Source organism: Ictidomys tridecemlineatus, chromosome 11 (genome assembly GCF_052094955.1).
Source record: "Ictidomys tridecemlineatus isolate mIctTri1 chromosome 11, mIctTri1.hap1, whole genome shotgun sequence".
Taxonomy (NCBI): Eukaryota; Metazoa; Chordata; class Mammalia; order Rodentia; family Sciuridae; genus Ictidomys; species Ictidomys tridecemlineatus.
In genome coordinates this window covers 107,513,540-107,537,277 of record NC_135487.1, presented here as the reverse complement: position 1 = coordinate 107,537,277, position 23,738 = coordinate 107,513,540, and the positions used below count along the sequence as shown (strand labels likewise).

Below are 23,738 nucleotides of genomic sequence, written 5' to 3'. Positions count from 1 at the left end.
CTTGTACTAACCAATCACCCCTACCCAACTTGTTCCCACCAGTGAATGTGCTAATCAATGTTAAAAGTTGTTGTTTGACTTTCCCTCAGTATGAAATGATTTGCTGTGTGATGTTGTGATGCATAGAGTATCCCCCAAAAACCTATAAATCCTCACTGAACATAGGACTGGGACTCACTCCTCGGGACCGCTGTGTCAGAAACTATTGTGAGTTTAGGCTTGCAATAAAGCCTCTTGTGTGATTGCATCGGATTAGGCTCCTGGAGGTCTATTAGGGTTCCATGAATCTGGCATTACAAGGTGTCCTCCTAAAGCTCATGTGTGAGACAATGCAAGAAGGTTTGGAGGTGAAATGGTTGGGTTATGAGAGCTTTAACTCAATCAGCAAATTAATCCCCTGATAGGGATTAACTGAGTGATAACTGGGCAGGTAGGTTGTGGCTAGAGGAGGTAATATACCTTGGGGTTTGTATATGCCCTTGTTTAGCAGAGTTCTCTCTCTGCTTCTCAGCAGCCATGTCCTGGCCTGCTCTTCTTCATCACACCCTCCCGCCATGATATTCTGCCCCACCTCACCACCACTACTCCCCTGAATGGAATCAGGCAGGAGTCTATGGGTGAAGAAACTGTGAGACCAAATTAAACTTTTCCCCCTCTACATTATTCTTGTCAAGTCTTTTGGTCACAACAGCAAAAAGCTGACTAAAACACTAGTGTACCAAGAAAAGGACTAGATAGGCAATTGCTTGCAGATATTTTCTTCTACATGTGGTGCATACTTAGCATATCCCCTTTGCATAACAAAGTGTCCTGTAAATTTATGGTTCAACTGGGGTGGCAAAGTGTAGGGAAGCATTAATTGCATAGATGGGGTTTAATAAAAAAAAACATACCAAAATATTGTTTGCAAATTTTTTTAATTTTCATTTTTTAAAAAATATTTTAATTATAGTTGGACACAATACCTTTATTTTTATTTATTTTTATGTGGTGCTGAGGCCACGTGCTAAGTGAGTGCTCTTCTGCTGAGCCACAACCCCAGCCCCTGTTTGCAAATTTTTTAATGGTGAGGACGTGGACCAGCAGTCTTATCTATAGAATGTGTGGTAGTGGATATTTTCTTCCAGAATTTGGTTAATATAATCTACCTGACAAAATGGTCTCAGATGATAGGCACTGAACATAAAAACTCATATATACAGGGCTTTGACATGATTACCAGAGTCACAAAAAGTCTGAGGATCACAGGCAAGTTGATGGGATATATCTGGAAATACCTCTTTGAAAAATGGGATGTCTATATCAACCATGGATTTGGAATGTGCACTTTTTTAAAAAAATATTTATTTTTTTTAGTTTTTGGCGGACACAACATCTTTGTTTATATGTGGTGCTGAGGATCGAACCCGGGCCGCACGCATGCCAGGTGAGCATGCTACCGCTTGAGCCAAATCCCCAGCCCATGGAATATACACTTTTTGAGAAAGGTAATTTCCACTATAAAAATTTAAAGGAAACACAAAAGCAGACCATTATGCATCCCAATGAGGGCTGAACAGCTACAGAATGCCCAAGGAAGATCCTTTCTCAAAAAGCCTGGGGTGCTTTTGTCAAGCCCACAGACATATTTAATTCCCCAATTCTGGCTATATTCATGGTATGCAAGTGAAAACTTTATTTTTTTTTTCTTTTGGTACAGGGGAATCGAGCTCAGGGGCACTCAACCACTGACCCATATCCCCAACCCTATTTTTTTTTAAAGAGAGAGAGAGAGAGAGAGAGAGAGAGAATATGAGAGAATTTTAATTTGTTTGTTTTTTAGTTTTCGGTGGACACAACATCTTTGTTTGTATGTGATGCTAAGGATTGAACCCAGGCTGCACGCATGCTAGGCGAGCACTCTACCGCTTGAGCCACATCCCCAGCCCCCCAGCCCCCCAGCCCTAATTTTGAATTTTACTTAGAGACAGTCTCACTGAGTTGCTTAGCACCTTGCCTTTGCTGAGACTGGCTTTGAATTTGTGGTCCTCCTATAACAGCCTCCCAAGCCACTGGGATTACAGGCCTGTGCCACTGCACCCAGCTGCAAGTGAAAACTTTGATAAAGCTGCCTATTTCTTGTGGTACAAGCTAAGCACTCTCATTTTTATCTGAGTTGCTCTAAGCCAAGGTAGTAATGCTAGGGGACAGACAGATGTGAGTGGTTAAAGGAATAATTCCATAAAATAGGCTCATTATTCTGACCCTCACATGCTTTCTTTTACAAAAAGCAATTTATCTGGGCTGGGGATGTGGCTCAAGCGGTAGCGCGCTCGCCTGGCATGCGTGCGGCCCGGGTTCGATCCTCAGCACCACATACCAACAAAGATGTTGTGTCCGCCGAGAACTAAAAAAAATAAATATTAAAAATTCTCTCTATCTCTCTCTCTCCTCTCTCACTCTCTCTTTAAAAAAAAAAAAAAAAAACAAAGCAATTTATCTGCAGCCCTGCCTAGCTTAAATGAACATGATATGTTATATTCTCCAGCTATCTGCAGGAGAAATGTAGAACCAAAATAATATTGGTAAGAGAAACCCAAGTTACGCTGAAGGGGTAAATTTTGTGACTCATTTTATAGACCAGATTCCAAAATTCAAGGAAATAAGGAATTCCTCCTAACCATAAAATCTGTAAGAACTTACAGTTAAGAATCCAATTAGAACCCATCAGCATGGACTAAAGTGGAGAACTGAAAGTCATCTGATGTCATCCTGCTGTCAATCAAAAGTCAAGAGGTATACTGGGAAACTTCTCTGGGATTCCCCAATCAAACTAGAGTGCAGGAGAGGCACTCATCTCTGAGGCATTCATCTCTGAGAGGACCCACTCTATCCCTTGAGAGTGTCCCCTTTTCCTATTTTCCATCTCTTCTAATAACTCATTGCCTGTTACTCTGAGTGATATGTCTGAAATCTTGCTGCTTTGATCCCAAGAATCAGTATTTGATGCGGGAGAGGATCTTCATGCTACCTCAGTTTCCTGGAAAGCCCCAGCCATGTAAAAGTAACTGGCATCTCAGAATGAGAATCTAAGTAGTCTTGATGATGGTAAAAACCATCTTTTCATTTTCATTCTCACAGTTTACCTCAACCAATACTAGTTTACTTATGAAGATATGACTTCATATCTTGTCAGGGTATGTGATGGTGACTTGCATAGTAAATCTTTAATATTTCTTCATGGTAAATCCTGAGACTATGAAATTCCAAATTTGACAAAACTACTAGAGCATATAATTTTCCCTACAGGGTGAAAACAAAAATCACACAGGGAACAATAAAATGATGCCCATGCAGATGCTAGGCTGTTACTTAAGGCAACTCACTAAGCAGAAGTCCTACATGCTAGTAGATGCCTCAGGAAAATTTCAAATTACATACATTAGCCTAATGTGGTGGCACATACCTGTATATCCACCAACTCAAGAGCCTGAAGCATGAAGATTGCAAGCTCAAGGCCAGCCTCAATGTAGTAAGATCCTGTGGAACTTAGTGAGTCAAAATTAAAACAAACAAAAAACACAACACTAGGTTCCATCCCCAGCAACAAAACAATACAAAAAATTACTACACATCATGAACCCATAATCATAAACATTAAATCTTCAAATTCCAAAAATTTACTATACTGTGGCTTTCCATATAATAGAAGGTTATACCATTATCCCTCATGGGGGATTGGTTCTGGAACCCCCTGCAGCTACAAAAATCTGTGAGTGCTCAAGTCCCTTTCACAAAATGGCATAGCATTTGCATACAACCTACATACATATTCCCATAGATAAATTTGAATCATCTCTATATTATTTATAATACCTAATGCAATGTAAAAAAACAACAAGTGTTGTTTTATTGTTTAGAGAATAATAGATGAAACATCTATGTGTTTTGTACAGACATAATCCTTTTTTTGTTTTTGGTACCAGTGATCAAGCTCAGGGGCACTCTACCATTGAGCCACATCGCTAGCCCTATTTTGAATTTTATTTAGAGACAGAGTCTCACTGAGTTGCTTAGCAAGGCTGGCTTTGAACTCCCTAGCCACCTGCCTCAGCCTCCCAAGCTGCTGGATTATAGGCATGTTCCACCACGCCTGGCTAAACATAATTTTTTAATTGATATTTTCAACCTGTGATGATTTGAATCTATAGATGTGGAACCTATGGATACAGAAAGTTGACTGTATGTTTTCATAATGTGGAATCACTATGATTAGCCAGGATCAGGGTAGAAGTGACAAATTTTGGGGGCATCTTAGAATTCAGTATCCATGGAGACTATCATGCTAATGAAATAAACCAATCCCCAAAAATCAAAGGCCTAATGTTCTAATAAACTAACACACAATAAGTGGGTGGGTAGGGAAGAATAGAAGTTCACTGGAAGACAAGAGGGAATGAAGGAAAGTATTGGGGGATGGGAATAGGAAAGACAGTACAATTAATCAGTCATAACTTTCCTATATTCATATATGAATACATGACCAATGTAACTCCACATCATGTACAACCACAGAATGGGAAGTTATATTGCATGTATGTATATTAAAATACATCCTACTGTCATGCATATCTAAAAAAAACAAACAAAACATTTTTTTTAGAGAGAGAGAGAGAGAGAGAGAAAGAGAGAGAAAATTTTTTAATATTTATTTTTTAGTTTTCGGTAGACACAACATCTTCGTTTGTATGTGGTGCTGAGGATCGAACCTGGGCCGCACGCATGCCAGGCGAGCACGCTACCACTTGAGCCACATCCCCAGCCCAACAAAACATTTTTAAAAATTAGTATCCATTCATTTAAGTGGGTTCTTGTGACAAAATGAACCATTTACATTCACACTTTATTGAATATTAAAAAGACTTTAAGCCAGATGTGATGACCCACAACTGTAATCCCAGCAAATCCAGAGTCTGAGGGAAGAGAATCACAAGTTTGAAGCTGGTCTCAGCAACTCAGTGAGGCCCTAAGCAACTTACCAAGACCTTGTCTCAAAACAAAACAAAGAAGAAGATAACTCTGAAGCCAGTTTGGCATTTACTTCCTAAGCACCCTTGGGTTCATCCCTGGTACCAAAATAATAACAACAATAAAGAAATGTTATTTAATATTTATTATTATAATATAATAATAAATATTTCTAAATTAAAATTAATTTTAAGGGGTTGGGGATGTGACTCAAGTGGTAGAGCACTCATCTGGCGTGCGTGTGGCCCGGGTTCGATCCTCAGCACCACATACAAACAACAATGTTGTGTCCGCCAATAACTAAAAAATAAATATTAAAAAAATTCTCTCTCTTTCTCTCTCCCTCTATCACTCTCTCTTTAAAAAAAATTTATTTAAAAAAATAAAATAAAATTAATTAAAAAAAATAAAGATAATGTCTGCTGTGCACAGGGATCCATGCCTGTGGAGAGCCATTCTCACATGTGACTGGGCGACTCCCGGTTTGGGTCTGAGGCGTTCTGGCTGTGTCACAGCTTTCCCGGCCCTCTCCTGATGAAAGAACCCGTCTGTGTGGGGGTGTGACTGAGCACTGACCCCGGGGGCCCAATCACTGACACTGACCTTGGAGAGCGGCCCTCCTCAACCTCCATTGGATGGAATTCGCCCCTGAATTTCTTATTCCCCAATAAAAGGCTACACCCTGTCATGCTCTCTCTCTCTCTCCTGCTAGCCCTGAGTAATCCTTGCTGCCCTACGGGTGGTTCGAGGTGGGAGCAGAGAGGGGAGCCGTCTCGGACCTGGTCATAGAAAAAGGTAACTGAGTCTGTGTGTTTTATTTCGATCTCTGCTAGCTAACTTTTATGCCAAGAACCTCATTAATGAAACCAGTGCGCTGGTCACATGGTGGAATTGGCGCCCAACGTGGGGCATTCTAGATTAGCTAGATTGAGTGGGAGGTGCTATAAAGATAAAGATAAAGAAAAAGATAAAGATAAAGAAAGTGGTGACAATTTGTACCTGGAGATATTAAAAGTACAAAAGTACCTGGAGATATTAAAAAAAAGAAACGTTAAATTAATTAAAATGGGAAATTCAACTTCTATGGATAAGGAAATGTATCTGACTATTTTAGACAGTATAATTAATCAGAAAGAAAAACAGATAAAGAAAAATCAGTTATTACAATTTTAAAAATTGTAGGCAAATATTGTCCTTGGTTTTGTGAACAAGAGTCTCCAAATTTACTTACTTGGGAGAAATTAGAAAGAAAGTTACAAAAAGTTTGTCTTTCTAATGAATTACCTGGAGGCATAGAAAATATTCAGAAAACTTGGACGGCTCTAGAAGTTTGTCTTTTTAAATATATGGGCCAAAGTTCCTGGCCCCCTGAACACCTGTTAAAAGGCATTCAGAGAGCTATTAGGTCTATTCAAATGGAAAATCTTGCCTGAGGCTAAGTTAATTCCCTTTCCCTTGAGCCCTTTAAAAACAAAGGCGCTAGGGGCCAAACCAAAAGTTAGGAATGTGACCTTCAATTTACAGGATCAGGCTAGCCCGCAGGGAAATTATAGGGAGGAGAAACCTCTGAAGTCCTAGAAAGTCCTCTGGAAGAGGTAGAGGATCTTTCTGGAGAGGGAAATCCGGAAGAGATCCTTAGAGGGGCACAGAGTTCTCCTCCACCACGTGGCTTAGAAGCCCAATTTCAAAATGGCAATAGCGCAGAGTCTGACCATGACTCGCAGTCTGAGGGAAAAGAATTAGACGTTGAAATTCAGGACTTACAGAGAAATTTTAACAGGCTGCGTTTGACACCGCCTGCCCAGGCTATTCGAATTCGGCCAGTACCTGCTAAAAGGACAAAATTTAATAGGTACGCTGGATTAACAATGACTTTTCTTACCCTAGTCCAGCGAGGTATTAAGAAGGCTCAAGAATCAGGGGAGGATACTAGCGGTTTTCAACTTTTTCCAGTTTTTGAGCAAGTAAATGAACAAGATCAGAGAGTTAGAGTCCATGCTGTAATCTCATTTAAAACCATTAAGGAACTAAAAAGTACATGTGAGACGTATGGTCCAAATTCGCCTTTTGTACAGAGCCTGATAGAAAATATTTGCTCACAGCCCCTTCCTCCTAGCGATTGGATTTCTTTAGCTAGATCTTGCCTGAGCGGGGGAGATTTCTTACTCTGGCGCACTTATTGGACTAATATTTGTACTGAACAGACAAAAAAGAATAGAAGACAAAATTTAGAAACGCTGGTAGTAATGTTTTTAGAAACAGGTAAATTTACTGATTTGAAAAGACAGTTAAATTATAAATTTGTAATATACAATCAAATAACTAATTGTTCGAAACGTGCCTGGAGGCAGATTGTCTCTAAAGACCAATCCAATTTAGTTCTTACCAAAATCAGGCAGGGTGCCAATGAACCATACTCAGATTTTGTAGCCCGATTATACCAGGCTGCAAACAGGTGGATCGGAGAACCGGGAGCAAGTGAGTTTATTGTTAAACAATTGGCATTTAAAAACGCAAACAAGTATTGTCAAAGACGTTCTTAGGCCGCACTGTAAAAAAGGGACAGTTTCTGAGTTTATCCACTTATGTTCTGTAATCCAAGCAACTTGGGAGGCTTGGGCAGGAGGATCGCAAGTTTAAGGTCTCATCAACATAGCAAGGTAACTTAGGGAGACCTGTTTCAAAATAAAAAACAAAAGGATGAGGCTCAGTGGTAAAGCACCCCTGGTTACATTCCTCAGTGCAAAAAAACAAACAAATAACAAAAATTAAAAATTAAAATAAAAGATCTCAGAACTTACCATATGGGGAAAGAAGAAAGAGTAAAACAGGGTACTTAATAAATGCAATATGGGCCAGGTGAGGTGGTGTATACTACACTAATTCCAGTGACCCAGAAGTATCACAAGTTCAAGGTCAGCCTGAGCAATGTAGCAAGATCCTGTCTCAAAATAAGTGAAAAAGGGCTGAAGATGTAGCTCAGGGGTAAAATACATTTGGATTTTATCCCCAGTAACAGAAAAAAAGAAGAAAAGTCAGGAGAATATGAATATATTCAGCAATTGAAGACCTAGATGAGGTCAAACAGATGGTAGTAGGAGAAAGAGTTACAAGAATGGGACAGATTGAGAGCTGAGGCTGTGGCTCAGTAATAGAGCACTTGCCTAGCACATGTGAGGCCCTGGGTTTGATCTTTAGCATCACATAAAAATAAATAAATTAAATAAAGGCATGGTGTCTATAACTAAAGATTATTTTTAAAAAGAATGGGAAATTCATAAAAAAAGGGCTATAATCAAAAACATAGGTAATAAAGCTTAAATTCTTAGGGTTGGGATTTTTTTATATTGAACCCAGGAGCACTTTACCACGAGGCCTGCGCAGTGGTTTCATTAATGAGGTTCTAGGCATAAAGTTAGTTAGAAGAGATCGAAATAAAAACACAGACTCAATTACCTTATTTCTATTGCTAGGTCCGAGACCGCCCAACAGGGCAGCAGGGATTACTCAGGGCTAGCAGGAAAGAGAGAGCGAGCACGCCGGGGATCAGCCTTTTATTGGGGAACAAGAGATTCAGGGGAGAATTCCATCCAATGAAGGTTGAGGGGGGCCGCACTCCAAGGTCAGGGTCAGTGATTGGGTCCCCGGGGTCAGTGGTCAGGCACACCCACACACAGATGGGCTCTCTCATCAGGAAAGGGTCGGGAAAACTTCGACTTTTGCCAAAGTGCCTCAGGCCCTTAACGGGAGTCGCTCAATCACGTGTTAGAGTGGCTTCCCACACTTTACCACTGAGCTACATGCCCCCCAGGCCTTTTTTTTTTTTTTTTGGTGGTGTTGTTGGACACAATACCTTTATTTCTTTATTTTTAGGTGGTGCAGAGGAGCAAACCCAGGGCTCACATATGCCAATCAAGCACTTTACCACTGAGTGACAACCCCAGCTCCCCCAGTCCTTTTTCTTTGAGACAAGTTCTAAGTTGCTTAGGGCCTCAATAAGTTGCTGAGGCTGGTTTTGAACTTGTGATCCTTCTGCCTTAGCCTCCCAAGTTGCTGGGATTATAGGCATATATCACTGTGTACAGCTGAAGCTTAAATTTTTTGATGAGAAATAATGATTGGTGAATGACCCAGGGTACAACCATGGATGTCTCTAGAAAGCAGGAGTCAAAGGAAGGCTGACTTTTTTTTTTTTTTTTTTTTTTGGCACCAGGGATTGAACTCAGGGGCACTCGACCACTTAGTCACATTCCCAGCCCTCTTTTGTATTTTCTTTAGATACAGGGTCTCACTGAGTTGCATGGCACCTCGATTTTTTGCTGAGGCTGGCTCTGAACTTGTGATCCTCTTTCCTCTTGCCTCAGCCTCCTGAGCCACTGGGATTACAGGCGTGTGCAACCGTGCACAGCAATGGAAGGCTGACTTTTATTGGGCAGATGGGTATATCAACCTGCTCTTTTTTGAAACAGGAGGAATGGGTTTAGAAGCAAAAACAATGAGATCAGTTTTAGACTGTGATAAATTTGTGGTTCCTATAGGTTGTCCCTGTGAAAGCATCCTACAAGCAACCAAATATAAATATCCTGTGTTCATGAAAGAAAATTGGACTACACAGGTGAATTTGAGAGCCATCATCCCTTGATGAAAGTCAAAGCCAAATTAATAAAAGAGATTACCTCTGTAGCATTTTTTTCTCTCTCTCTCAAGTATTGGTGATTGAACTCAGGGCCTCCTTCACACATGGCTAGGCAAGCTCTCTGCCACTGAGCTACATCTACAGCACAACTCTGTGCTCTGTATTAGTATTTTTCTGTTGGTTAATGGTTCTGATTTGTTTTTTTGTTGAACTGTTTCCCATCTTCCTCTCGACAAAAAAGTTATTCAAATGTCTCTACTGTGCCAGCTGCTGGGAAAACAATGGTGAAAAGCCTTCTCTACTGCTTCTGTGACCTCTACTTACTTACCTTCAATTATGTTTTACAGTATAAACTTATTCTCCTGTTTAGAATACAAGCTTCCTGAGAACAGAGTCCTTGTGTCTTATTCTCTGTTGTATTCACAGGGATTAAACAGTGCATGAAACAAAGAAGAATCTCCAAAAGCATCTGTTAATGAATAAAAAAAAAGTCCAAAGTTTGACATACAAAGTTGACTGGTAAACTCTTATAAACCAATATAATAAACAGCACAGAAATCACTACTGTTCTAGTTAGATTTATTTTCAACTTCTTAATGAAACCAAAAAACAAGAAGCAAGAAGAAAATAATGTTGACTCCACCTCACCCCATTTAAGATGACTACTATCAAATGCAAAATAAAAAAATAAGAAGTGTTGATGAGGAGAAATCAGAAGACTTATGCACTGTTGGTGGAAATGTAAAGTGGTACAATTGCTATGGAAAACAATATCATGGTTCCTCAAAAAATTTAAATAGAATTACCATATGACCCAGCAATTCCACTTCTACCCATTTTATACCCAAAAAACTGAAAGCAAGATCTGAAAGAGATACTTGAACACCCATGTTCATAGGCACATTATTTATATTCCACCCAAAAGTGAAATCAACCTGAGTCCACAGAGGAACAATAGGATCAACAAAATGTAAAATATACATACAATGTAATATTATTAGCCTTTAGAAAGGAAAGAAATTCTGACACATACTAAAATATGGATGAACCTTGAGAACATTATACTAAGGTAAATGTCAGTCCCCAAAACACAAATACTGTATGGTTCTGTTATGGGAAGCTGCTTCAGAAAACACTCTTAAGTCTAAATTCAAATCAATGAGAGCTTTATTTACCTGGCCAGGGACAGTCACCCACCCAAAGAGACTGAAGCTCTGTAGAACAGAAGCTTCCTGGTCCATTTTTTTGAGAATTTATGGACAAAAACCACAACTCAGTGGCTAATTTTCCAGTTAGCAAGCAAGCAAGTACAGAAGCTAGAGAAAAGCAATTAGCTTTGCAATTCCTGGGTTCAAGCAGATGCTAGACTGAGTTTGAGCAGGGGTTGGCAGGGGCTAGAATCTATTTCAAAGTCATGTAGACCCACACGTGCACTCAAACCCAGGATGTAGTTCACCACACCACCGCTGCATCCTGAGTGCGATACAATTTGTTATAAGAAAACAGGTTTCATAGAAACAGATTTTTATAGAAGGCAACAAAATGGAGTCTTAAGCCTGTCTATGACGGTTCTTGCTTTATAATGGTCTTACCTTACTTATCATATCTATAATCTATATTTTTTTACTAATCTATAACCTATAACTTATACTCTTACTGATTTTATTTATTAGTTTACACCACAACAATTCCACTTACCTGAGGTACTTATGACTAGTTAGATTTACACAAACAGAAAGTAGAATAGTAATTGACAGGATCTTAGAGAGGAGAAAGAGAATTGCTTAATAGCTATAGAGTTCCAATTTTGCAAGATGGACGCGTTCAGGAGATGACTGTTGATGATGGTTGCACAATTTGAATACACCTAATTACCGAACTATATGTACACTTAAGAAGGGTTGACTGGGCTGGAAGATGTAGCCAAGTGGTAGAGCACTTGCCTAGCATGTATGGGTTAGATTCCCAGCACCTGAAACGCAGAAAAAAGTTGAGAGAGTAAGTAGGTGTACCACAATATAAAAAACAAAAGCAAAAAAAACAACCACCTATGACTGAACAACAAACCACGTCAATCAAAAACAGCAGAGAACGAAGAACCTTAGACCTGTCAGCCCTACCATATTAACCACCTGGCTGTGGGAACTGGGAACAAAGGGCGGGGCAAGGGCGGAACTCCGGGGCCTGGCGAGGCTACAGGGAAGTCGCAGGTTAAAGCGGATCACCCCAAGGGCTGGGCTGCCACTGCGCAGGCGCACATACAGCTGCCAGGCGCCTTTGAAACGTGCCGGAAATGACGCTTGTAACGCTGAGACAGGTCTGGAGACTACTAGTGCGTACCGCTTAGGTGAGCAGGGCAGGGCAGGGGCCGGGGTATTCCTACCGCTATGAACTGCACCATCGAGAAGATCCTGACAGACGCCAAGACACTGCTGGAGAGGCTGCGGGAGCACGATGCGGCCGCCGAGTCTCTGGTGGATCAGTCGGCCGCGCTGCACCGACGAGTGGCCGCTATGCGGGAGGCGGGGACAGCGCTTCCGGACCAGGTCAGGCAGAGGGTAGAGGTCCTGGGCCCTCGGGTTCTAGGCACTGGAAGGGAGGAGAGATGTGAAATGGGGTCTCGGCTTGGAGTTTATTCCCGATTCCAGAGGGTTGTGGTGAGAACTGTTGCGGATCGGGGTCAGGATTCCTGCACTGGAGCCCTGACTACTGCTTTCAGTTGCATCTGCCACTGTACTGTTTATCGTGCGCTTAGTGTGTCTGTCTGTCCAGTATCAAGAAGATGCGTCCGACGTGAAGGACATGTCAAGATACAAGCCTCACATTCTGCTGTCTCAAGAGAACACACAGATTAGAGATTTGCAGCAGGAAAACAGAGGTTAGTAGGGTCTTTTTGTGTATTTAAGATATTTCTCATACCCAGTAAAAGTTCATAAAAGTGCATATCCTATGTTTATTTACGGGTCAGTGCTCTTATTAGGAGATTTAATTACTAACAATAAAGTTTTCCAGATTACCCTTTTTAAGGTCATCTACTGATTTTTTTTTCTTTTAATGTGTATTAGCAGTTTATCAAAGAGATGCTTACACAGTTGAATTATTAGACGCCTTTTTTTTTTTTTTCCTTTAGGGTATACCAAATAGAGACTTGCATTTAAAAAGAGTTTATATTCTCAGAGCCTTAAAATTTAATACTTAAGTACTCATTAGAATAAACACTGAAGTTAAGCTTCATAATGCAGTTAAAAAAGAGCTTCAGAGATGTTAAACAATTGGCTTTGAGTACTAAGGAACTAAGTCACAGAAATCAAACCATGTCTTCTGATTACACATCCCGTTTTATTTCTACCAGACTATGCTGCCTGTGCCTATAAAGTTTTTGTTTTTTGTTTTTAGTTTTTTGCAATTGATTCAAGGGGTGCTCTACTACTGAGCCACATCCCCAACCCTTTTTATTTATTTTGAAACAGAGCCTCATCAAGTTGTTCAGGTTGGCTTTAGATTTTTGATTCTCCTTCCTCAGCCTCCCAAGTCACTGGGACTACAGGTGTGGGGCAATACACTCAGCCTAGAAAGTTATTTTTTATGTACACTGTAGCTGTTCAATTTTGTAGACTTAAACACTAAATCTGATCTTACTATATTATGGTTCACATTGTAGTGCAATTTCTGTGCATAGATTGAATGAGCTTTTGTTTTCCCCGTTAACATGTTTTATGTTTTTCAAGATAACTTTTTAAAATGAACTTTTAAAAATCATACTGCATGTGATCATGTTCTTCATATATGTAGAAAATGTAATTTTTTCACTTTGAATTAATAATATCTCATTGAGTATGGTAAAATTCTGTTAAGAGATTAACCTTGGGATCTCTCTCTCAGACATCACTACCAAGGTATTTTATTTTTTTGTTAGAACTGTGGGTGTCTTTGGAGGAACATCAGGATGCTTTGGAACTCATCATGAGCAAATACCGGAAACAGATGTTACAGTTAATGGTTGCAAAAAAAGCAGTGGATGCTGAACCAGTTCTGAAAGCTCATCAGTCTCACTCTGCAGTAAGAAATTTGATAAGTAAATTATAAATGAACTGAATTGAAATTTTGAGACTGTTTCACTTTGTATACTTGTTTTGGAGAAAAGAGAGTACATATTCATTGTTTATTTTGTTGTGGCTTTGTAAAGATATGGCTAAAAAGAAGGGGAGAAGAGGCTGCTCAAGTCCTTTTGAGTGGGACTATGTTCCTCTCTGCCCTCAACAAGATCTCTTTTCAAGATGTTAGTTTTTCCATGAACTATAATGCAAGTTGGTGTTGAAGGTGCTCAGTAAACACTTGGTTGGTTGTAATTGGTACATTTGACTGAATTGTAAGCTTCATGGTTTAGGGGAGCATACATTCATATTTTTTCCTTAACCTAGTTTCTGGCACATATCAGTCAGTAAAGCTGTGTTAAACTAATCATACTATGTTACTTGAGAGAAATGTTTTGTTTTGTCTTAAATGACAGTTTTTATACATTAGTCAATGCCGATTTAATTTGAGAGACCCAGTATTGTGCTTTTTTTTTCCCTGGTGGTGCTGAGGATTGAACCCAGGGTCTTGTGCATGTGAGGCAGGTACTCTACCAACTGAACTACTTTCCAGGCCCCCCCCCAGTATTATTGTTCTATTTGTACAGTTTTTCATAGTTGTCATTGTACATTCATATGTACTATATCATTTAATCCTGGATTAATAGATTGGAACCTCACTGTTTGCTTCAGGGGAAGTGTACTGAAATATGTTCATTGAATGCATTTTCAAAGTTTTAGGGAACAGGGATATTTTAGATATTTGAGTATCTTTCATCTGGAAGAAAAAAAATTATTTTCTGTGGTCCAGAGAAAACTTTAAAAAGAAAAGAATTTAGCTCATATGGAAATACTTTCTAAGAGATATAGCCAAAGATAAAGGAACCTCATACTGTGATAAACTTCCTGCCAATAAAAGTATTCAAACTTGAGTTAAATAGCTACCTAAAGTCCAACTTCCAGTGGATAGTTAGACTACTACTGATCTGTTTAATGTGAATACCACAAACTCACTTTATTATGGCTCAGATTATTGGTTAATTCTGGTGCAACTTCTGTGGCATAGATAGAATGAAGGTTTTTGTTTTTCCTATTAACACATTTATATATTTCAAGGTAACTGGTTTGGTTTTCCTTTTTTTTTTTTTTTAGTTGTAGATGGACAAAATATTTTTATTTTATTTGTTTTTAATTTTATGTGGTGCTAAGGATCGTACCCAGTGCCTCAGACATGCTAGGCAAGTGCTCTACTACTGAGCCACAATGCCAGCCCGAACTGTTTTTTTTAAAAGAACTTTTAAAAATCAGTTCATACGATCCTGTTCTTCATATGTATAGGAAATATCACTTTTTCACTTTTTCCCTTAATATTTTCACAGGAAATTGAAAGTCAGATTGATAGAATCTGTGAAATGGGAGAAGTGATGAGGAAAGCAGTTCAGGTGGATGATGATCAGTTTTGTAAAATTCAAGAAAAACTAGCACAATTGGAGGTAAGATTGTTGCTTTTTTAGGTTCACAATTTTTCGCAGTTTTTGTAGAGTCTAGACATTAACCTGTCATGGCAATGTATTTATGTTTTCTGTGTGTGCTCACAACTTAAAATTCTTCCTTCATACTCTTTTCAGGAAAGGAAATGTAGTAAACTATAATCAATGAAAATATCAACTATGTATTAACTGGAAGTTGAGATATTATCACATTCGGAGAGTAGAGAGTGGAAGGAACAGGTTACATGTGATCTGAAATCCCTCATTTACTGTAATAAGTCAAATAATGTCTAAAATTGAGGGAATGGTAGGGCAAGGGATGTAGTTGAGTGGCACGGCACGTGCTAAGCATCCACAAGTCCCTGGGTTTACTTCCCAGAACCATCAATGGGGAGGTGGGGAGGTGGGGGAGCAGGGGAAGTGGCAGTATACCCATATTATTTAGAATTATGGAAATAAAAATCAAAATAGATAAAAAGAGTTAACGGTGAACAAAGCCAAGAAACTTCTATTTATTTTATAGATTTAACTTTTTAAAGCTATTTCCATGTAATATTTTGATTAAAATAGAAATATATTACAAAAGAAATACCTAGTGTAATAGTGTGCCCAAAAAACATGTTAGTAGATGGTTTGGTGCTTGCTGCAAGGAGTTATCATGGGCCCTTTGAGAAATAGCAGAAAGCCAGGATGATAAGGCAGAAGGATCTGGAGTTCTAAGCCAGCCTGGGCAACATAGAGAGATCAAGTCTGAAAAAACAAACAAAAAAGAAATACTAGAGAAAAAAAGTCCAAAGTCCAGTGGAAAGAACAAGACTAGTATTTACATAATATGAAATGTTATTTAAGTGCCAGAAGAAACATACCAAAGTATCTTTATGTGGTCTCAAAGATTTATTGACCATGGACTCTGACCTCTTTGGCAAACCTGGAAATACTATGGTTTACCAGAATTCCTACAGAGAAAATAATGATGAAACTCCATTTAGAAATCAAAGGGAGTGACAGGTCCCAAGTAGGAATTAGGAGTTAGTTAATAGAGCGAACTTCTTTTTATTATCCCTGATTTGTTTCAGTTAAAGAAACAGCCCTAAGGAAATGTGGGACAAGTTTTACTTAATAATTCCAGTGGAAAAAACATGGCCCCAAAAGTACTACATCCAAGTTGTCTGAATGTGGACACATTTTGGGAGCTTTGGGAGCCCCAGTATCTTCATCTTAAATAAAATATGCATGTAGGCAATGATATCTACCCTAAAGATTGTTAGGAAATAACATATATAATGCACTGACATGGTACCTAGGTACACCTCAGTAAGTGGTTTACCGTCTCTCCCTTTTTATCCATTTTCTAAAACTATTGGATATCTAGGAAAGGAAATTAATCAAGAGTGAAGAGATCATTAAGAATTTGAAAAACAGTAGTAAAACTTGTGGGAACAAGAAGAGTATGACAAATAGTAAATTCCTCAAGTGAAAAGGAACCTTGTGTTGTTTCTTCTATGTAGTCCTAACACTTGGTATATAAAAATTACTCCACAAATTTTAAATGAGTAAATAACTAGTATTTAGAAAATTGTTATCTAGTGATTTGTTTCCTTAAAACTAAAATGTTTTCTGTTCCTGGCCCCAAACAATGTGTTCTGACACAGTTTGACAATAAAAATACAGGAAATAAGATAAACCCGCCTTTTTTTTTTTTTCCCCAGCTTGAAAATAAAGAACTTCGAGAATTATTGTCCATCAGCAGTGAGTCTCTTCAGGTCAGAAAGGAAAATTCAGTGGACACTGCTTCCCAACCCATCAAATAACTGAACTTCCAAGTGATGGCTGAAGATTATCTAGGAAGGAATTTATCTGTCCATCTAAGTATTATCCATCCAGTGTCTTGCCTCAGACTTGATTTAGTGTTGATTACAGATATCAGGCAGCAGTTTAGAATTCCCAGTCAATGTTGGTGTCCACAAAATAGTTTTGTGGTATATTGTGAGAATATACACTGTGTTTCACCATTCCTTCCTCTGTAAGACTACCTTTAATTTTCATTTCTGGGACCTCGATTTATATAAACTGTTTTCTGTCCTTTTTTGTTTTCATATCTCTGAAACTTTGAGCATTTTATTATAAACCAGTTCTCTTATTTTATAGAGGATCATAAGATACAGTGCTAAAGATTTTTAAGAGATTTAACTTTTTACATCTTTTTGGCATAAACCTGAATTTTTTTTTTCCCATTTGACAGAAGTAACATGATTTCACAGAACTAGATTGGCAGATTCTCTGATTTGTAATATCATTCACCTGTGAAGTTTTGATTCTCTCTGGTGCTAGGAGTTGGCACATTGTGGTTGGGTGTCTTTACTCTTAATTTGAGAGAACTTACTGCTAAATCCCAGGAAATGTACTTGAAAGTAAATAAGCCAACTATTTTCCCCCCAGTAGTAGTATAGTCATCATATCATTCAACGAATGCTGAGGAATCTGTCCTGTGTATGTGTACTCACATGAGTACTTTGTTCAAATGCCAAAAGTAATTTATTTATTTAATTAAGTATAAGTAGTCAGTTTTCGATTTTGTCCTGCTAGGAAACCTTCAACTTAGGTAGTTTACCTAGGGTAAAGAGCGTATCATGTATTTATCCATATCATAGTCCTAGATACTATATTTAATTTATATAACTTTTATTTTATAGTTAAGAACCACCATCTACTTGGATGTCATTATTAGCACTGGCATTTGGCTCTTTTGACATATTTTTTTTTACATCAATGCATTTTTATTTCTTAAGGAAAGTCATTACATTTATAATGCTATTATAGGCAACAACAAAGCAACTTTGAGATTCAAATTCTGGGTAGTCAGGTTCACTCATTAACTCATTCCCATTTCAGTTCAGTCACATTTCAGATCTCTAAATTACTTTGTTATATTAGCCATTTAAATTTTTCCAATAATGGTTCAAATAAACCTGTCAATATTTTCTAGTATCTTAGACATCCTAGTACTGCATGGGAGAGACATGATATTAAAGAGTTATTTGCTAGTGCTCTGTGTGATATAAAGCTTCTTTTGTACTGCTCTGAAGAACTCCAGATAAAACAAACAAAAGCTCCCCAAAATGTCTTAAAGGCATCTGATTCCAGTAATGACAATGCTTAGATTACTGGGTATTAATGAACAGTTATATGTCATTTTAGAATTTGTCAAATTTCTTTTCACTGTCCTGCAGAGAATTTAAATGGAAAACACTTCTACCCACCAAGTGTGTGCATTTTTATTTCATTTTCCAAGAGTAAGTAAACTTTTAGTCCAGCTATTTGCCTTGAAGTAAGCCCTAAGTATGTGTCACAAGTCCATTTGGGAAGCAGGTATCCTATACCTTTTGTCAGCTGCCATGCCCAAGTTTTCTTGAAAATGATAAAGTTATCAAGTAGTTCATTAAGATATAATGTAGCATTCATTGCCTTTTGTTCTTTTAGAGCAGTTTATGAAATTCTTTATATCACAGATTTCAGGGTAAATCTATATGTTAACCTTTTCTCCTAGGAAATCAAAATCTTAATGTCCAGTGACTCAGGAGGCTGAGGTGGGAGGACTGCAAGTTTGAGGCCCCAAGTAACTTAGCAAAAACCTGTCTCAAAATAAAAAGGGCAGGGTTGGGGTTTTGGCTCAGTGGTAGAGTGCTTGCCTAGCATGCATGAGGTACTGGGTTCGATCCTTGGCACCACATAAAAACAAACTAATGTATCCACCTAAAAAACTAAAGATACATAAATAAATACATACTTTAAAAAAAATAAATAAATAAAAAGGGCAGGGTGTGTAGCTCAGTGGTAAGATGTCCCTGGATTTTATCCCTAGCAACCCTCCTGCCCCAACCCCCCAAAAAAGGGGGAAAAAAAAAAAAGCTTGTTTTATGAGTGAAGAGTTTTCAGTGCCCTACATATAAATTCTGGCTGGTGGTAATGTTATAAAGGTAATGTATAGTTAGAAAATTAAATGGAGAAGGAATGCTCTTCTTCACTTTCAGTGAATATTAATGTCTTGCCGTAGATGGAGGAACTTGACTGGTTTGCAAAATTTCAGTATAAAATTATTATTTCTAGTGAAAACCTATTTGAGAATATTAGCCAGTTTTAATAGTTTGTAATTAGCCAGGAGTGGTGGTGTACTCCTGTAATCTCAGGGACTCAGGAGCCTGAAGCAGGAGGATCACAAGTTTAAGGTCATGCTGGGCAACTTAGTGACACTCTATCTCAAAAAATAAAAAGGGCTTGGGATGTTGCTCAGTGGTAGGGGGCCACTGGGTTCAGTCCCCAGTATTGGGGGGGGGGACCATAAATGTCCTATAATTAGCATAATATATTCAACAAGGTAACCTTACAAATAGTATCTTATATTAATAAGGTGTTAATTACAGCAGTTCCTTATGCATATTCAAACATTGAAGGTATATTTCAATATTCCTCAACATGTGGTTCACTAACCTGCTAAAATAGAAATTTGAAGATAGGATCCAGGAATTTGTATTTTAATAATCATCCAGAGTAACCTGTAAGGATAAAAGTTTAAGAATATGTAGACTGTATGCAAAGCATTGGAAGTTGTGAGTTGAAAAAGGCCTTGACATTTTCTGATGAATGGTAAGGGTCATATAATGCAATATGATAAATCCATATAAATATGTATAGGAAACAGGAAAGACTATTTAACCTTGAGACAACAAATGGCTAGGAGGAGAACCAGAAAACCTTGGTGTCACAGAAGCAAAGTATAGATGGTACTGCCAATAATGATTACCATTTATTGAATGCTTTATTGTGTATCCGGTACTGATATATAATCTCCACGTAAACTGTACCCCACTTTACAGCTACTCAGGTACAAGGAACTTATTATTTATCTAGACTGGAACCAAGGCAGTCTAGGCACTTACTCTTAAATACATTTCTTTGTTTTATTCAAATACATTCTTAACCACCAAGTTAAGGTGCCTTTAAGTGCCAAATATTGTACAGTCATGGTTCTCTTTTTTTTTTTTTTAGTTGTAGATGGATACAATACCTTTATTTTTTATTTGTTTTATTATTGATTGAACCCAGGGCCTCACACATGCTAGGCAAGCGCTCTAAAACTGAGCCACATCCCTGGCCCAGTTCGTGGTTCTTGATTAGCAAAATCAATTTTTATTAATAGGGCAAGAAAAACCTCAACTGCTTATACATTAGAAAATACCATTAATTCAATAAATGGAGTCAACTAAAGAGATACAACTATTATCTGTTTTCCAGAATGGCATAGTTGAGAGTACCTGTGCTTGTAACTGAAAGGATCAATGCTTAATTGGTGGTTCTTACCACATACAGGAAGGGTACAACTCTCTTTACAATCTGCCTCTGTTTTGTTACTTTTCATCCTTCGTGCTATTGTAGTTGTTAGAAAGTTGCTGCTGTAGCATATGTCATGCCCGTGTTCAAGACAGGAGAAAACTACAGGAAATGGCTAGTATTACCTATGTATATAACCCCTTTTATGAGAAAAACAAAGCTCTTCCAGAAATTCCTAAGGATTTCCCATTGCCATATTTGCCTGGCCTATTAAGTGGCTATTTCTAACTGCAAAGGAGAATGGGTACGTAGCTGGCCCAAGTAAAATGAGTATTCTAGCAGTGCCGACCTATAATCCCAGCGGTTTGGGAGCCTGAAGTAGGATAATTGTGAGTTCAAAGCCAGCCTCAGCAAAAGCAAGGCACTAAGCAACTCAGTGAGACCCTGTCTCTAAATAAAATACAAAATAGGGATGTTGCTCAGTGATCAAGAGCTCTTGAATTCAATCTCCAATACCCCTCTCAAAAAAGAGACTATTCCATTAACAGAAATTATATTGAGAAAATAATGCCTTTCACGTTGTCAGGTCCTTTCAAGTATTAGTTAAAGGAATGTATTAATGTTAAATATCCAAAAGAATGGGCTGTGGCAAACATCTGTCATTTCCTTCTTGGCTACCTAATATCCTAACTCGTATGTTTAGGGAATCCCTCACCAAATGAGGTAGAGAATTTGAAAGTGTCAGATATATGTTTTCACGACCTACTTTACAGGTAGGGAATATCTACCTTAAACTTTGAAGTTAGTGGTACAGTGAAACAGGAAATTATGGCAGAAAATGTTGACCAACAACAATGGCTATTACATTAGCTCCACAGAAGAGCAGCAAGATCGGTTTTTCTTCAGGGACAAAAACTCAATATCTAGTGTCAACAGATTGGTACTGTAATCTGCAGTGTCTGCCTAACAGTAGAGACTAGAGTTCACTGAAGCAATTCTCAGATATCACTGGAGACTATAACTTCCAATTCTGGTTTCCTGATTGGCCTAGAGATCTTCACTTTTTTTCTCTCTTCCAGGGCCGAGGACTGAACTCAGGACCTGGTGCTTGCTAGGCAAGCAAGTGCTCTGCCACTGAGCTAAATCTCTAACCCCAGACTAAAGATCTTAAGAATTACTTTTAATAAAATTATTTTTTGTTAAAACTGACCCAAATTTGCCTATAAATAAAAATACTGACTGATATAAAAAATGAAAAGTTTTAAAAACAACTATGCACATGTGATTTTGATTGATACTTTATAAATTATTTCATATATATATATATAATTGAGGGGGCAAGCACGGGAGATTGAACTCAGGGGCACTCTACCACTAAGTCACATCCCCAGCCCTATTCGATCCTCCTGCCTCAGCCTCCAGAGCTGGTGGGATTATGAGCATGTACTACTACTCCCCACTTGCATTTATATTTTAATGTATTTGACACATTAAAGAGTAAATGTGGGTCTGGGGTTGTGACTCAGACAGAATGCTCCCCTAGCATGTGTGAGACACTGGGTTCAATCCTCAGCACCATCTAAAAATAAAATAAAGGTATTGTGTCCATCTACAACTAAAAAATAAATATTAAAAAAAAAGTAAATGTAAGCCAATTGCAGTGGCATACATATAAGTGATTCTAGAAGTTTAAAAGAAGGAGGTTTGAAAGTTCAAGGCCAGCCTCAACATTTTGGCAAGGTCCTTAGCAATTTATGGAGATCATGTCTCAAAATTTAGAAAAAGGCTGGGAGTGGTGGCACATATCTGTAATCCCTCAGAGGCTGAGGCAGGAGGATCAAAAGTTCTAGGCCAGCCTCAGCAATTTAATGAGACCCTATTTCAAAATAAAAAGGGCTGGGGATATATGACTCAGGTAAAGTGCCCTTGGGTTCAATCTCAGTACCCCCTCCAAGAAAAGGGTAAATTAAGCATGAAAGTAATTTATCAATCATAAGAATTCACTGCCTAAATTAAAAATTAAAACATTACTAATGCTGGGGGTGAGGGCATAGCTAAGTGGTAGAGAGCTTGCCTAATGTGCATGAAGCTGTAGGTTTCATCCCCAGCATCACAAAACAAAATGAAAATAAAACATTACCAGTACTTTGCATTTATCTGTTTGAGTTCTTCTCTCTCCCCATCCTGTACTCCGTCTCTTTAATAATTTTAATCACAGGTAAAATGTCTTAAAAATATGCATCCCTAAAGTGACTTATTAGTTTTCTTCCTTTTTGAACTTTACAGAAATTGTATCATACTATATGTAATCTAAGGATTTTTTTTCATTATTTCTGAGATGCACACATTTTGTTGTATATTGCTATCATTCATTTTCATTGATGTATATTTCATTGTATGATTATGCAGTGTATTGTTAAGAAATACATATATATGGGCTGGAGGTACAGCTCAGTGGTAGAGTGCATGCGTAGCATGTACAAGGCACTGAGTTCAATCCCCAGCACTTAAAAGAAAAAGAATGGGGAAAAAAATAATAATAATAAAATACATTTTTTTTTCAAAATCTGTACTAAATCTGGCTTATTTTTAATTCCCCCTCGAACTATCTCATTTATATTGATCTCATTTAATGAGAAGCAGTCATATTTCATATTTTGCAGTTATTTCATTGGTTTGTGTCATGCAACTTTCAGAATGAAGGAAGGAATGTTATCGAGTAATCCAGTGAAAAAAAGACCACTGCTTTTTCTTTTGTCACTCTCTAAGAAGGCTAAACAGATTGGGTCCTATTGGGCACATGCCTGTAATCCCAGCAACTCTGGAGGCTGAGATAGGAGGATCATAAGTTCAGGGCCAATCTCAGGAATTTAGCTAGACCCTGTTAAAAATAAGGGCTGGGGATGTAAAGCACCCCCTGGGTCCTGGGTTCATTCCCCAGGACTGCAAAAAGAATAAAGCAACAGCACAATGTTAGGCACATGAAAGGCACACAGTCTGTATGTTGAATGAAAATGCAAGTGAATCATAGTTATTCCAATGTCATTGTTCCCATGAGCGGTTACAGGTTATAAAACCCAGTTTATATAATGACAGTTTTGTCTACATTTTGAATAGTGAGATATAACTAAGACTTTTTGGTTGTCAAAGGTTGATATTGTCAATAGAGTGAGATTGCCCTTAATAGTCTTCAATATGGAACAA

At 38.2% G+C, this 23,738-nt stretch overlaps 1 protein-coding gene and 1 long non-coding RNA gene across 8 annotated transcripts in view; one reads left to right on the top strand and one right to left on the bottom strand.

The window, feature by feature from the left end:
* Positions 1-1,806: 1,806 nt before the first annotated feature.
* The window catches only part of LOC106145175 (uncharacterized), a 31,988-nt gene continuing 10,056 nt past the window's right edge, over positions 1,807-23,738 (bottom strand). Inside the window, exons 2-6 of one of the 5 annotated variants that reach the window (XR_013428071.1) lie at positions 19,695-19,759; positions 12,027-12,232; positions 11,342-11,615; positions 9,972-10,112; positions 1,807-7,682 (exon numbers count right to left, since the gene is read on the bottom strand). This is a non-coding gene — a long non-coding RNA (uncharacterized LOC106145175). Of the gene's footprint in view, positions 10,113-10,205; positions 11,616-12,026; positions 12,233-15,798; positions 15,957-19,694; positions 19,760-23,738 lie in introns of those variants that run through there. The other 4 variants (XR_013428070.1, XR_005734762.2, XR_013428068.1 and 1 more) reach the window with 4 other exon arrangements.
* Positions 11,913-23,100, top strand: Sike1 (suppressor of IKBKE 1). 3 transcript variants are annotated; one of them, XM_078027061.1, is made up of 6 exons: positions 11,913-12,189; positions 12,416-12,521; positions 13,560-13,702; positions 15,096-15,209; positions 16,916-16,969; positions 21,614-23,100. In XM_078027061.1, exons 1-6 carry the CDS (start codon positions 12,031-12,033, stop codon positions 21,647-21,649), a joined length of 612 nt encoding a protein of 203 aa, XP_077883187.1. In that variant the 5' UTR covers positions 11,913-12,030; the 3' UTR covers positions 21,650-23,100. The 3 variants fall into 3 exon arrangements, with proteins under 3 accessions (XP_077883187.1, XP_077883188.1, XP_005334963.1); XM_078027062.1 differs by lacking the exon at positions 16,916-16,969 and having other exon boundaries at positions 11,914-12,189; XM_005334906.5 differs by having other exon boundaries at positions 11,915-12,189; positions 16,916-23,100.